The 16,852-nt window shown below is 39.3% G+C and overlaps 1 protein-coding gene across 1 annotated transcript in view; it reads left to right on the top strand.

Annotated features, from left to right (window-relative positions):
- The window catches only part of LOC116897335 (adhesion G-protein coupled receptor V1-like), a 205,939-nt gene that overhangs the window by 8,803 nt on the left and 180,284 nt on the right, over nt 1–16,852 (top strand). Inside the window, exon 2 of the mRNA XM_032899091.1 lies at nt 6,610–6,788. Within this exon, the coding sequence (XP_032754982.1) occupies nt 6,610–6,788 (179 nt within the window). The remainder of the gene's footprint in view (nt 1–6,609; nt 6,789–16,852) is intronic.

Consider the following 16,852-nt stretch of genomic DNA (forward strand, 5'->3'; position numbering starts at 1 on the left):
TATAATTGGTCAAAAAATGGGCCTCAACAGGTACAGAAAGATAGAAATAATCCCATGCGTGCTATCAGACCACCACGGCCTAAAACTGGTCTTCAATAACAATAAGGGAAGAATGCCCACATATACGTGGAAATTGAACAATGCTCTACTCAATGATAACCTGGTCAAGGAAGAAATAAAGAAAGAAATTAAAAACTTTTTAGAATTTAATGAAAATGAAGGTACAACATACCCAAACTTATGGGACACAATGAAAGCTGTGCTAAGAGGAAAACTCATAGCGCTGAGTGCCTGCAGAAAGAAACAGGAAAGAGCATATGTCAGCAGCTTGACAGCACACCCTAAAAGCTCTAGAACAAAAAAGAAGCAAATACACCCAGGAGGAGTAGAAGGCAGGAAATAATCAAACTCAGAGCCAAATCAACCAAGTAGAAACAAAAGGACCATAGAAAGAATCAACAGAACCAAAAGTTGGTTCTTTGAGAAAATCAACAAGATAGATAAACCCCTAGCCAGATTAACGAGAGGACACAGAGAGTGTGTCCAAATTAACAAAATCAGAAATGAAAAGGGAGACATAACTACAGATTCAGAGGAAATTCAAAAAATCATCAGATCTTACTATAAAAGCCTATATTCAACAAAACTTGAAAATCTGCAGGAAATGGACAATTTCCTAGACAGATACCAGGTACCGAAGTTAAATCAGGAACAGATAAACCAGTTAAACAACCCCATAACTCCTAAGGAAATAGAAGAAGTCATTAAAGGTCTCCCAACCAAAAAGAGCCCAGGTCCAGACGGGTTTAGTGCAGAATTCTATCAGACCTTCATAGAAGACCTCGTACCAATATTATCCAAACTATTCCACAAAATTGAAACAGATGGAGCACTACCGAATTCCTTCTATGAAGCCACAATTACTCTTATACCTAAACCACACAAAGACCCAACAAAGAAAGAGAACTTCAGACCAATTTCCCTTGTGAATATCGACGCAAAAATACTCAATAAAAATCTGGCAAACCTAATCCAAGAGCACATCAAAACAATCATCCACCATGATCAAGTAGGTTCATCCCAGGCATGCAGGGATGGTTTAATATACTGGAAACCATCAACGGATCCATTATATAAACAAACTGAAAGAACAAAACCACATGATCATTTCATTAGATGCTGAGAAAGCATTTGACAAAATTCAACACCCTTCATGATAAAAAAAAAGTCCTGGAAAGAATAGGAATCCAAGGCCCATACCTAAACATAGTAAAAGCCATATACAGCAAACCAGTGGCTAACATTAAACTAAATGGAGAGAAACTTGAAGCAATCCCACTAAAATCAGGGACTAGACAAGGCTGCCCACTCTCTCCCTACTTATTCAATATAGTTCTTGAAGTTCTAGCCAGAGCAATCAGACAACAAAAGGAGGTCAAGGGGATACAGATCGAAAAGAAGAAGTCAAAATATCACTATTTGCAGATGATATGATAGTATATTTAAGTGATCCCAAAAGTTCCACTAGAGAACTACTAAAGCTGATAAACAACTTCAGCAAAGTGGCTGGGTATAAAATTAACTCAAATAAATCAGTAGCCTTCCTCTACACAAAAGAGAAACAAGCCGAGAAAGAAATTAGGGAAACGAAACCCTTCATAATAGATCCAAATAATATAAAGTACCTCGGTGTGACTTTAACCAAGCAAGGGAAAGATCTGTACAATAAGAACTTCAAGACTCTGAAGAAAGAAATTGAAGAAGATCTCAGAAGATGGAAAGATCTCCCATGCTCATGGATTGGCAGGATTAATATAGTAAAAATGGCCATTCTGCCAAAAGCGATCTACAGATTCAATGCAATCCCCATCAAAATACCAATCCAATTCTTCAAAGAGTTAGACAGAACAATTTGCAAATTCATCTGGAATAACAAAAAACCCAGGATAGCTAAAACTATCCTCAACAATAAAAGGACTTCAGGGGGAATCACTATCCCAGAACTCAAGGAGTATTACAGAGCAATAGTGATAAAAACTGCATGATATTGGTACAGAGACAGACAGATGACCAATGGAACAGAATTGAAGACCCAGAAATGAACCCACACACCTATGGGCACTTGATTTTTGACAAAGGAGCCAAACCATCCAATGGAAAAAGATAGCATTTTTTCAGCAAATGGTGCTGGTTCAACTGGAGGTCAACATGTAGAAGAATGCAGATCGATCCATGCTTATCACCCTGTACAAAGCTTAAGTCCAAGTGGATAAAGGACCTCCACATCAAACCAGATACACTCAAACTAATAGAAGAAAAACTAGGGAAGCATTTGGAACACATGGGCACTGGAAAAAATTTCCTGAACAAGACACCAATGGCTTATGCTCTAAGATCAAGAATCGACAAATGGGATCTCATAAAACTGCAAAGCTTCTGTAAGGCAAAGGACACTGTGGTTAGGACAAAACGGCAACCAACAGATTGGGAAAAGATCTTTACCAATCCTACAAAAGATAGAGGGCTTATATCCAAAATATACAAAGAACTCAAGAAGTTAGACAGCAGGGAGACAAATAACCCTATTAAAAAATGGGGTTCAGAGCTAAACAAAGAATTCACAGCTGAGGAATGCCAAATGGCCGAGAAACACCTAAAGAAATGTTCAACATCGTTAGTCATAAGGGAAATGCAAATCAAAACAACCCTGAGATTTCACCTCACACCAGTGAGAATGGCTAAGATCAAAAACTCAGGTGACAGCAAATGCTGGCGAGGATGTGGAGAAAGGGGAACACTCCTCCATTGTTGGTGGGATTGCAGACTGGTACAACCATTCTGGAAATCAGTCTGGAGGTTCCTCAGAAAATTGGACATTGAACTGCCTGAGGATCCAGCTATACCTCTCCTGGGCATATACCCAAAAGATGCCCCAACATATAAAAAAGACACGTGCTCCACTATGTTCATCGTAGCCTTATTTATAATAGCCAGAAGCTGGAAAGAACCCAGATGCCCTTCAACAGAGGAATGGATACAGAAAATGTGGTACATCTACACAATGGAATATTACTCAGCTATCAAAAAAACAATGACTTTATGAAATTAGAGGCAAATGGTTGAACTGGAAAATATCATCCTGAGTGAGCTAACCTAATCACAGAAAGACATACATGGTATGTACTCATTGATAAGTGGCTATTAGCCCAAATGCTTGAATTACCCTAGATGCCTAGAACAAATGAAACTCAAGACGGATGATCAAAATGTGAATGCAGATCGCCCTGAGAGACACAGCCAGAATACAGCAAATACAGAGCGTATGCCAGCAGGAAACCACTGAACTGAGAACAGGACCCCTGTTGAAGGAATCAGAGAAAGAACTGGAAGAGCTTGAAGGGGCTCGAGACCCCATATGTACAACAATGCCAAGCAACCAGAGCTTCCAGGGACTAAGCCACTACCTAAAGACTATACATGGACTGACCCTGGACTCTGACCTCATAGGTAGCAATGAATATCCTAGTAAGAGCACCAGTGGAAGGGGAAGCCCTGGGTCCTGCCAAGACTGAACCCCCAGTGAACTAGACTGTTGGGGGAGGGCAGCAATGGGGGGAGGGTTGAGGAACACCCATAAGGAAGGGAGGGGGAGGGGATGTTTACCCGAAACTGGGAAAGGAATAACACTCAAATGTATATAAGAAATACTCAAATTAATAATAAAAAAAAAAAATAAAAAAAGAATAAGACACACACACACACACACACACACACAATGAGGTGAGTCAGTGGAAGAGACTGGTCCACACTGGACCACACTTCTATCCCTGACCAAACCAGTGTGACCAGCTGAACAGAGTCATGTGGAACATGGAGCTGCTGATCCAATACTGTGTATGGTTGGGAGAGGTGAGAGTAAGGGCTTGAGAAAGGGAGCTCTTGACCTAGGCATGGATCCAAAACTATGCCTGCCTATGTATATTAGATAAAATTTAAAGTCATATGTAAGGACCAATGCCTTTAATCCCTTTAATACTTTAATGCCTTTAATAGTTTGGAGGTAGAGGCAGGAGGACGAGGAATCCATGTCCATCATTGGCTATGTCACAGGTTTGAGGTCAACCTGCACTGCATTAGACCCTGACCCCAAAAGTCCTCCACTGAGGCTGGGAAGATGGCTCAATGGTTAAGGGTATCTGTTGCTTTTGCAGAGGACCATAGTTCAGATCCTGGGACTCAGTAACTCCAACCTAGGGGGGTCAAAGCTGCTGTAGACATACATCCACATATGCACATACATACACATAAATAAAATCTTTTTAGAATGTTATATAAAAATAAATAAACAAATTTAAAAATTTACAAACAAATAAATAAAATTCAGGAAAGCCCAACTATGCTAGAGACAATCTGACATGAGGACAACATGGATCATCTAGAACAATTGAAGTATTTTTATATATCTTTCCATTCTGTAATATCAAAAATATTATATAATAGGAGATGCTCTCTTCACAGTATATTTCAGTGACTGTATCCTGTTAAGAAGGCATTTGCCTTTTTTTCAAACTGGCAAAAGTTTATGCCACTTAGAGCTGAGTTCCTCTGGAAGCTGCGTTCCTCTGGAATCGAGTCACTGTGAGTGCAGCCACACTGCAAGGATGATCCTGAGCCTGTGGCAGGTGTCTTGCAGTGCCTACGATGTCACTGGATGTCACAGTTACCCTAGCTGTGAAATAACCCTGTGCAAAAGCAGACATTTAGGAAATACCCCAAGCTTCACCATGCTGAATCAACGTAGACATCATTCACTAATGGCCTTCCATCCAGACACTTGGCCTTCTGCAGTGCTGGTGTACCTCACAATGTGCATGCCCACAGACACACTCTGATATAAGCCACTGGTGCTTCTGTAGTGATCTTTAGGTAGGTTGGATGACTTGATTCTCTAATTGCCAACACTGTCTACTTCAGCCCTCAGAACACAACACTTGAGTCTCCACCCTATGCCAAGAGTAGAAGGAGGTAGAGTTTGGAAGTAACACAAAAAGCTTTGGGCTGAATCACTTTCAAATAGTAGTTAGAACAAATTTGCATCAGCAACAATTCAAAACATGCTTTATAATTACAGATATATGCAGATGTGCATAAAGATAAGGAAATAAATTCAAAGACACAAATCTCCAAGGAACCAAATATTTTCACTCTTCCCAAGTTTAGCCTAGTCTAATCCCTCAAGACTGACACAGTCCAGATAGGATCTTGGTCAGAAGCGTCAGTAAATAGTGTCTAAGAGCGTTCCCCCAAGCATTAGACATGCTTATTTTCTGCCTCGAGAAGGCTTGCACTGGATCATGACTGGTTTGGGGCATAAGTTACTGATCCTTTCCACATCCTGCTCGGAGCCTTGAGAAATCCGGTCACGTTTTCTAGTGATGAACATGTGTGCTCAGTACTTCAAGTGTGCAGTCACTGCACAAGCATAAGGAAGCAGAGCCTGAGGAAGGCTGCCACTCTCCCAACTTATCCCCCTTGTGGCTCACACGTGTGTGAAATGCATTTATGCCCACATTCCAGCCACGTTAAATTGAGGAGGATGAGTTCTGTAGAGATGTTGGTGTATGATGTGACAGACAATGTCACTACTGTACTAAATGACAACTAAGCAAAGTATTACTCAAGGGGGGACTGAGAGGAGACAGAAAGCATCACTTGTAGATTTAACTTTGATGCGGTATTTGAAGCCAATGATAGCATTTACAAGCCTTGTTTTCCTTATTCCATCTAACTAATGTGTCCCTATAGCTTCCTAATATACTCTGGTCCCTTGTATACTTTTATCCTAAGACCTCAAAGGCATGTGCTATGGTTTTAATATAAGATAAATGTGTCTCTTACTTACTGGATGCCGTCTTACCTCCCTGTCCATTTCAATGCTCCATCCTTAGTGGCTACCCTGATCTCTGATACTTACTAAGTTCTTGATAAATATTAATCAAGTGAATGAATAAGTACAGACAAAACAAAATAGACCACCGTCTTTCCCAGCTGGGACATGTTTGCATTTTTTCCATTCATAGACACATTGTGATTTTGATTTGGTGCTGCACAGCTGCCCCCACCCCAACTCTGCACACACACTTGAGATGGAGTCTGGCCCTTCTCATGGGCATCCCTACTCGCAGGAGCAGTGGCTGGCCCTCTCATGTATTAGGTGTCAAAAAAAAATCCTCAAAGCCTAGAGCCATTTATTTATTTATCCTCATCATGAATCTGCTCATGTTGGAAGGTGGTTTGGATGTCAGTGTTTGTCTTCTCAGAGTCAGATTTACAAGAAGGTCGCAGACGATTATGAGACGTTCAAGGCAGAACAAAGTACAGAAAAGAAAAAGGATAATGAATCAATGTTTCCTTATATTCCCAGAGTTGTTTTTCTAATGCCAGGATATAAAGTAAACGAATGTTTTATGTAAAACAAAAATTCAACACAAACTGTTCTAACTGAGCTGGTCTTTACCCTTTGTGACTGAGTGAGTCTGTAGTCTACACCAGTGGAGTCGTGTCCTGGGTCATTAATGCGGAGCCTGGCCATCTTGTTTCCTTCCCTAGTCTGTGAACTTCTGGTATGTGCTGGTGGTGAATGATGAGCACACGGAGAGGCGGTGCCTGCTCTTCTGCCTTCTGAGCTGGGGGCTTCCATCTTTCGTGGTGATTCTCCTCATAGTTATTTTGAGAGGAATCTATCATCAGAGCATGGCGCAGATCTATGGACTCATTCACGGTGACCTGTGAGTATACCCGGCAGTGCACTGCCTTCTTCGCTTTCTTGTACTTTTACTGCTAGCTTTCCTCATAGATGGTGGGCATGGTGGAGTGAGAGGACTGAGTGCAGACATTGCAGATCACTGCTTTCCTGGTTCACCCTCTGCAGCTGCACTTCCTCCACGCGTGGATTCTTTTAAATATAAACCGTTGTCTCTAGAGAGGCAGTTTTCTCTGGTGGGAGATAGAGTACGTAGTCAGTAGTAGATTACATTGTAGTCTTCCAGTTTATCCAGATTAGGAAAGTTATGTGTGACAGGTCAAATCACTGTGAAGATTGATAATGAACCAATGGGGAATTCTGCCGTTGAGCTCACATGGGAAAGATAAAGCCCATTCGGTTTCTTGGCAATTGAAGCTTTACACTGTCTTTTGAAGTAGACAGGGTTCACTAGTAAAATCTTGGTGTCTGTGTCTACAAAACCTTCAGGTTTGGAATTTCATCTGCAGAGAACACAATACATATTTAGTTTCATAAGAAAAAAATTTGCAACTAATTTCTTGAATCAAGTATCCATAGGACTCAGTATTAAACTATGCAAAGATCTTAATCTTGAAGCTTAAAATCTTTTCTGAGTTTACTTACAACAAACACATGAACAAAATCCTGGCATGAATTCACAAATGGTTTATAAACACCAAAAGAAATTTTAAAAAATTGCATTGAAGAATAATTTTTTATCATATTGGAGAAGACTTTCACTTGTTTTTTTATTTTGTTTCTGAAAGTTTTTCAGTAGTCTGAAGGAAGTGAAGGAGCATTGCTTGGACAAATTTGAAAGGAATTAGAGTAAAATTCAAAGATGGTTTATTAAGAAATTGACATTTTCTCTGTGAGAAAAAGAGAATAAAAAAATGGTCCTAAATTTTACCTTTGACTTGAGTCTTGACCCAGGGATTAATCTTTTATTCTTTCTAGCTGCTTCTGCACATCTGGGGATGTCTGCTGCCACTGTCTGTGGTGTGATATTATTTGCAGAGTTCCGTATTCACTTAAAACAAGAAAGCACCAGTCATTACATACAGCATATATTGAATAAGGGATGGTGTGGCCCAGTAAGACATGGGGGGAGTGGGGGGTGAGATGGCTGGAAAGGTATATATCCAGGGAATAGTTACACTTTCACCAGGCATGCCCCACCTGACACTCCATATGCTCTTTGTATTAAAGACAGTAAAACGCACCAGGGTATAGCATGTGGAGTAGAGGATTACAGCAGTGGGAAAAGCGGTTGCAGCATTGTCCTAGTTTGTTGTTCTGCACATGGGGCATCATCAACAGGGGCAGGAGAGACTCATAGAGCAGAAGACAAAGCAAGCCCAGCTTTGAAAAGCCCACTCGCAGTTCTGACTCCTCTTCAGTGAACTGTGGAGACCTGTTGTGAAGCTGACCTTCTTGGTTGGGTTCGAACTAGTCCTTGTAGTTGCAAGTTTCACTTAAGACCTTGAGTCTTGCAGACTTCTACCCACACAGCCCAGTGGTCCTTTCCAGTAATAGTCTCCCTTGGTGTGGATTGTAGAGCTGAGAGCAGAAGCATGGATGGACTTTGCTTCTGGTTTGTGCCTTAACAGAAAGACCAGATTCTCTTTTTACACTACCAACTAAGAAATTCTGAAGCAATCAGATTTTAGCAACACAATAAAAATGTACACATCCATGCTTCTCTACTCTATTAGAGGAAAGTGATTTATAAGAATCTTGTTTTATGAAGAACAAAGAAAAATTCTGCTGTTGTACGTCTTCAATGGAAATAGAGAATTCTGGGCATCATCGCCCCAAGATGCCTAAATAACACATCCATTGTCAGAAAAAGAGTATTTATAATGAACATAGATAGCAACAAGATGATTTCTCTTCTAGGCATTCTTGCTAGCCCTTTGTAATCTTAAATTGGAATGTTTCCACACACACACACACACACACACACACACACACACACACACACACACACACACTGAACCTGATATATTACTTCTTTGAAGACCACTTAGCCCCTTTTATTAAAAAAAAAACACAAAAGAACTCTTGTGATTATAAAGCTTAACCAGCTCAAATGAAAATGAGAGAAAAAGTAAAATTTGAAATAAGAAATAACCTACTCACAAGCTTAGGAGAACAACGTTACCTGCTACTTCTTCAAAGGTTTTTGTGAAAATATCAGTTACTTAATAGGTGTGGAAAATGTTTGAAAGACGAAACAGTGTAGGCAGAAGGCATTCTAACATCATGTTGCTTCTGAACAGTTAGTTATATGGACTTGTCATTAATGTGTACCAAGGAGGCCCACACATACACAACCATGATACAAATGCTGCCACATGTGCAGCCAGAGGCAAGGCGGGTGTCACACATGTTCAAATGCACACACACACACACACACACACACACACACACACACACACACACACACACACACACGCCCACACTGCTGTGCTATTTGTATTTGTAATTCTTTTGTCTTCTCATTGAACCAAAAGGGACCTCTCATACTGATTATTTATGGTATTGAATTTCATTCATGTAACTTCTAGGAGACAGCAACCAGTGTCTTTTAAAAATTACAGTGAACACGGTTTACTATTAAATTTTGAGGTGCAAGTTAATTTTTAAAGTTTCTGCATGATTCTTTATTAAACACAATGAGATCCTGAGTAAGAGCTGGTGACTGGTGGCAGCTCCCTATGAACGCCGTGGCAAGCAGTACTTGTTTGGGAAAGGGTTTTAGTAACGGATTACATGTCTTCCTCGCCTTGATGACTGGGAACCATAACAGCAAAGCTCCTGGTCCAAGAAGCTCTCCTGATGCTTCTAAAATGACTGTCAGAGAAGAGCTACCCAAGTTGAAAATGCTTATCTTCTCGAAGTAAAAAATAAATAAGAATTTTAAAAAATGCTGTCTGCTAGCAGGTCAACAGTAGTAAATGAAAAGCCCCATAACATCTAGCTGGCTTTAATAGTTAGAATTAATAGACCCAAAGTGGCTAACCTTTATATTGTAGTTTATTTTCTCCCTAATTCACATACAGCTTTCCTCTTCATGACAAACTCCAATTTTAAGGAGTTCTATTTTCAAATGGAGTTATGGTCTCAACGTAAGAGCAGACATTGTTTCTTCTATGTATTAAAGTATTGCAAACCCACATCATCAGGTCACAGCAGGCCACCTTGAAGTCTCTGGGTAGACACTGTGGTTTTGTGAAATGCATGTAGTTACCTTCTGAACAGCGATAGTTTGGTAGTTAGGAACTGCTTTCTTGTGAGGAGATTTTTGTAATTAAACCTCTAAGGCTTTATTTATGTGATAGCTCCTAGTTCTTCAGCAATTTGTCAAGTTGAAGGTCGTGTTGATTTCATAAAAAGACACAGGAGGCCTAATGTCATGTCTTCCTTAGAATGTTGGAAGTCAGCATGTGTGAAACCGTCCACACCTAAGATCTTTCTTAGCAGGGTTGCTTTTAATTAACATTGCATTTTCTTTAGAGTATCTCACTATTCATATTTCTTTCTGGTTTTAAGAACATGGTAAGTTGTCATCTCTCTATGAATTTTCCATCTCATTTAGCCAAGCACATGTTAATATTTAAAAGATCCCAGTGATCTCTCCTTTCCATTCTTTTTATTGATATTATTATAGTCACTCTCCGTGTCCTCAGCAAGCTTTATTAGTCGGGGACTGGGGTACTTACTGAGACTCCTGCCATTGGGACTCCCACGTCCAATTTTCCTTTTGGATATCATTTTACATCTTAAGTTACCTTCCAAAAAGCAGAAAAAAAACTTGAGAGGAAATTTCTAAATATTTAGGTAATTATTTTGCACCCACTCTCATGTGGTATTGTGTTGTAATCTTGTATTTTACATTCACTGTGGGGGTGGAGGGTATGTGCAAATATGTATATGTGTACATGTGCACACAAGCAAGCCACGACTTGCAAATGAAGGTCAGAGACCAACATTACAGGAGTCAGTTCTCTCTCATCATCTGGGTCCTGGGGATTGAATTCCCATTGTTGGATTTAGAGGCCATACTTCATCTGCTGGGCCAGCTCACTGACCCACATTGTGTCCTGACAAGGTCTCTTCCCTGAACGGTCTGAAGCTGGACTTTTTGGCTCTTTCAGGTTTCTAAACTCCCTTCACCCATTAGCCCCACTTCTATCATAAATCCACACTGCTTTTTATTAGGACTTGGTGAGTGGTCCTGAGGGAGAATACAGGGCTCATCTAAGGGAAATCTTCCTCACAAGATGCTGGGGTCTCAGACTTTGCTGCCAGAGCAGCTTACCAGTGCCTTCAAACACTACTTTTGCTTTTTCCATTTTGATTGAATTTTAATCTATGTTTTCTAGTTTCCTCAGATGGGAGTATTAGATGAGGTATTTTATTTGGGTAGGTAGGATTTTTAAGATAAGTTTTATACTGTGTGTGTGTGTCTGTGTGTGTGTGTAGTAGTAGTAGTAGTAGTAGTAGTAGTAGTAGTAGTAGTAGTAGTAGTAGTAGTACTATACCGATTAATAAGGATAGCCCAAACCAAAATTTTTACTAAGTAATTTCTATAAGTTAGAAGTAATGTTTTAATGGAGGATGATAGCTGAAAATACCAATGTTATCGACGTTTTCCTCATAGCACCTTCAGAAACATTTTTAGCTCTTATTGCTAAATTACCATTTTCTGTGGTTTGCTTTATATAGCCTAAATCTAATGCCTCTCTATCATATATTCAGGTGTCTAATAAATGTACTTTTCATAAAGATAAAAGCTAACCAATATCTAGAATTTTAAAAATGAACTAATAGAAATACGAGTTAGGTCCATGTGGAGATTTTTTTCAACTCATACCAACCAGAGCAGCCATCTTCAAGGAAGCAATGTTGCTGAGTCTGAGAGAGAAAGTAAACTCCTTTGCATTGCCAGTAGAAATATAAATTAGTTCAGTTACAATGAAAGCTAGTTTGGTGGTTCCTCAAAACTGAAGACTAGAATTACCCATTATCCAGGTATCGTGCCCCTGCATATCTACCAGAAGGATGATGGCAGCACACAGGGGCGCTAATGGCTGCCCTATTCAAAACAGCCATGTCATAGGATCAGCCAAGTACCTATCAACAGATGAACAGATGAAGCAAATGTGCTATATAGACAGATGGAATATTACTTATCCAAGAAGAATGAATCATACCATTTCCAGAAATCTGAATAGAGCTAGGAACTGTAATTTACAGCGAAAACCCAACACAGACAAGAGTCACATGCTTTCTCTCATAGTAGAAACTAGTGGTGAAGGTTCATGAAGAATGGAGACTATTAAAAGAGCACATAGGAAGACAAGGGGATGGTGAGTATGGGAGAGAGTGGGGCAATTATGGAACTACATTATATCTCTCTGTGAAAAATGTGATAATAAAACCCATTATTTTGTATAACAGATAGATGGATGGATGGATGGATAGATAGATAGATAGATAGATAGATAGATAGATAGATAGATAGATAGATAGATAACACATATATAAAACCAGTAAGAATCCATCCTCAAGAGGCTTAACCCATGTAATTGGATGAACACAGCCTAGGCACTCAGGCTGTGAACATAAGGTTCTGTCTCCTTGCCCATATCCTATGAACAGAAAATATTTCCCAGTCCAACTCTTAATTCATAACTTTTCCCAGTGCATGTCTTATTTTAATTGTCTATTTTGCTACCGCAACTGTGCCTTTATCTTTGGTGTGGCAGATTGCCTAACATACTTCCTTATTTGTAACTTTTTATGTTGTAAGAGTCCACCAAATAGTTGGTGTTTTAATCCTAGTTGTGCTTCTCAAACTTTCCAGGTCATGGTTCAGCATGCCACCATTACTGGACACTGCTGCTGATCTACTTCCTTAGACCGTTGCTCTAATTGCTCTAAGCCACCCTTCTGTGTTACCTTTGCAGATGAGTGTATTTCACATCCTTTAATGTTTATATATTTTACAACTCAAATTATTTTCTTTTAATTAGGACAGCACCATTTTTCCAGAGTAGCAACTGAAGTATCAATTTTATGAATACCTATCTTCAGAGTGAAATATACCTCCTCTAGTCTACATAGGAGACTCATTCTCATTCATAAATCTTGTGACTGTATCAATGTTACTGTACTAAAACTGCTTGCTTGTGTCATCTTGGCAACATAACATTCAACCTGGACATCAGTACTGATCACAGACACATAATGGTTAGATAAACTAATGAATGAGATGGGGTTTGACTGATCCTTGAGAGAGAAGAGATGAAGTAGGAAAAGAAAATAATTTAACAGCCTAACATAAATTTATACAAATGAAAATTCAGGGAAAATTTTCATGTTCTCTCTCTACACAATTAATCTCTCTGTCACCTCTCTCTTGCCTGTGTATTTCCTGCCTAACCCAATAATAATTAGTTTAATAAAATGTGATAGACCTGGAGGCTATCAAATAGTGCTAAATATCTAAACATTTTAAATGCCGCAGGAGTCCCCAAATTTTGTAAGAAATTAATTTTACTTTGTGCATAAAAGATCAAAGTCTAACTTGGCATGACAAATGAATTGGTGAAGTTAGTTTAATTGCACAACCTCATTTGGAGAAAGGCCCAAAGAGCTATACAGTTATAAATGTGCTTTTCTTCCATAGCACCAAAAAAAAAAATACACCTACACTTGGTTCTTTGCCATTGAGACGGATGATTCTGTGGCTTTCTGTGGAAATACACTCTACTCACAGTAATTTGAAGAAGCCCATTTATAGTTTATGGTGGATTGGTACTTAACTCAGAGAGTGGCAAAAGCAAATAAATCCCCCTTGAGTGATGGCCATTGATTACCCCTAGCATCTGGAGGTGGTCTCAGTGGAATGCCTGGTGCTGGGTGCCTTTAGAAGTCAGCATCTATTTTTCTTGGGTTGGCTCTTCCGTTACTACAGGTAAAAGAAAACAATCTGAAGGAAAATATACAAAGTATTGGACTTATTCAAAGCCACGAAAAGAATATGGTCTTGAGGGTGGAGTTTAATAATGGTTATTGACTAGACAGGGTCTAGAATCATTTTGGAAGCAAACTTTTACCATGCCTGTAAGAGATTATCTACATTTGATGAACTAAGGCAGAAGTAGTCAAATTGAATGTAGGAGGCTCCATTCTGTGGGCAGGGATCCTGGACCCAACACAAAAGAACGCAGTGTTAACACCCATCTCGCTTTGTTTCCTGACTGTGGATGTAGATATAGTTGGAGATGGAGGTGTACCGTGACAAGCAGCCTCAAGCTCCTGTCACCATGACTCTCCCACATTAATTGAGCCGAAATAAACCGTTCTTCTTTAATGTGATTCCATTACTGTCACTATATTATGTCACAGCATCAAAAGTAAGGAAGACAGTCTCAAAATGAGAATATGATATTCATCTGGGACCCAACTCGTGTGAAAACTTGTGGACAGCGAGACTGGGGATAAGTTTCAAATCCATGCCATTTGTAGGTGAAGACAGCAATACCATTTGTCTTGATTTTTCTTGTACTTTTAAAAAATATTTTATTAATTGAAAATTTTATACAGTTTATTTTGATCATATTTACTGCCCTAGCTAAACTCCTATCATATCTACCCCAAATTCCCTATACACCAGACTTCATATTCTCATTCTTTAAGAAAAAAAAAGAAAACCTTCAGATATAATTTAACCTCCCAAAGACACTTGGGAGTGCTGTTTGCTTTAGAGAGTGAAAAACCTAATAAAGGTCATAACAGTAAAGACGACTAACTCTCCCGTCCCAGCAGCTACCAGACACAGATAACTTCTGCCCAGTTCACCCCTTCCACAGTGGGATTTGGACTGGCTTGAACTTGTGCACGTTGTGTCAAAATCACAGTGAGTCCATAACTGCATGTCCAGAAAACATGATTTCCTTGTGGTCACTCACTGCCTCTCACTCTTCAAATCTTTTGGTTTTCTCTTCTGTTTTGGTACCTGAGCCTTGATTGGGATACAGTGTGGAGATGGCACAGGCATCCCATTTAGGGACGAACACTACATAGTCTTATTTTCTGCACATCGACCAATTATGATCTCCGTGTTAACTATCATCTTCTGCAAGAAGATGCTTCTCCAATGAGGCTTGAGCAATGTGCTCTATGGATAGAAGGATATCACTAGAAGTTGGTTTAGTACTATGTCCATTCACCACCATAATAGGTAGATTCTCAGCTGGGACCTGGGGCCTGTACACCCATGGTCTCTTGATTTCAATAGATTTCCTCTAATCAGCAAGAGCACAACATGTTAACAAATATCAATAATAGCAAAATGATACAATAATGATGATAAGTTGTTTGTTCTTTCAAAATGCTTGTTTTTTCCTCTTTGGTGCCAGTTCACATTTAATAAATATTTCTCGAGTTCTTAGAAGCCTAGTAGATTCTTTTAACAAATCTTGGTTCTAACCTAACCCATTGCACTGCCTCTGAACAGAATTATCCACCTTATAAGTTGTTCCGTTCCCAGAAACAATCTAATTTTTCTAACTCCATTAGGGAAAATGTTATCAATATAGAGTATATATCTTCATGATCTAAATTAGAATGAAGTAGAAGCAATTGTTCTCTCTATAAAATATGATATCTTGTGAGAATATTTTAAAATGCTTATAAATGCAGGAAGCTTGTTTTATATGTTGTTTAAGGGTTGAAAAGGGCAGCTATACATCTAAGAGGAGCAATGACATCAGCGCTTCTTGATGGATTGCTGGCCTGGGGCATGTACCGTCACCTTCAGGTGCACACACAAGCATGCGCGCGCGCACACATACACACACACACACACACACACACACACACACACAAATGCGTGCGTGCACACAGAGAACTTAACTTTTTCCAAGCGTTCAGATGCTAAAGAGAAAATGTGCCTCCCATAATGTTCTTTAGCATGTCATTTGGAGCAGTCAAGAAGATGACAACCCAAGGACAAATGTGGCTATTTTCCAAAGTTTCTCAGTATAAACTGGTTAATAAAGAATGAGTCCACATACTCACTGGTGTGCGTTGGCAGCAAGGACTCTACAGAACATAGGGGTTGGGAGCATCTAGCTTGTTTTCCTGAAGATCCAGGCATACTCTTCAAGCACAGCATGTTTTAGAGCACTGTTCAAAGACATGTTAGCTTCTTGAACTGCTCACTTGTAAACATGCTGTTCATCAAATTTTGTACATCTGCAGCTCATTCCATTCTGCTAATGCTCAGGGTGTTTCACCCAGTTTCACAGTCTCGGTCCCTGAGAAGTAACCTGAGCTTTTCAGACTACCCCTCTAACTCCCTAAGAAACACCCACATGCATTCTTGGCTCGTGTCCCTCAGGGTACTCTGAGTTTCTAGATCCTGTTCTTCACAACTGTTCAACAGGAACTCTATAAAGGACTACATCCAATCTTATGTCACGGCATTGTGGACAATTGTTCACTCATTTTGAGTGAACTGCTTTATATTTTGTGTAACAGGAAGGTCATTGATTCTGTATGCAGATTGTTTAGCCTTTATGATATCGTTTTACTGAGTGTTATTGATTTCCTGGGGATTTTTCATGATATAGCTTTATCATCTTCAAATATGCATAGCCTTTCCCTCTTAGTTCATTTCGGTTATATGATTTCATGACTAATACTTGTAGTTCACACAGTAGAAGCATAGTAATGTCTCCAGAACATTCTTTAGTTAGTAGCTGTGACTCTAATATTTTCCACCTTAAATAAGACTCTAATTTGTAATAGCATATGTATGTGCTATTTATTTGATGAGAATGTCTTCAGGTAATTGAGATATATAGTAAAATTGTCTTGTGTCTTATCTAAGTCCCCATTAGTAGAACTAGATTGTAATTCAAATGTCCAATTCTGTAATATAGATTTATGAATTTGAATTAGTCTATAGCACTATAAAATAAAACAAGTAAATAAAAAAGGAGGAAATGTTTTAAAATCCTGTATTCTTTAGTGTTTTGTTGTTATTGAACA

The sequence above is a fragment of the Rattus rattus genome, chromosome 3 (genome assembly GCF_011064425.1).
Source record: "Rattus rattus isolate New Zealand chromosome 3, Rrattus_CSIRO_v1, whole genome shotgun sequence".
NCBI lineage: Eukaryota > Metazoa > Chordata > Mammalia > Rodentia > Muridae > Rattus > Rattus rattus.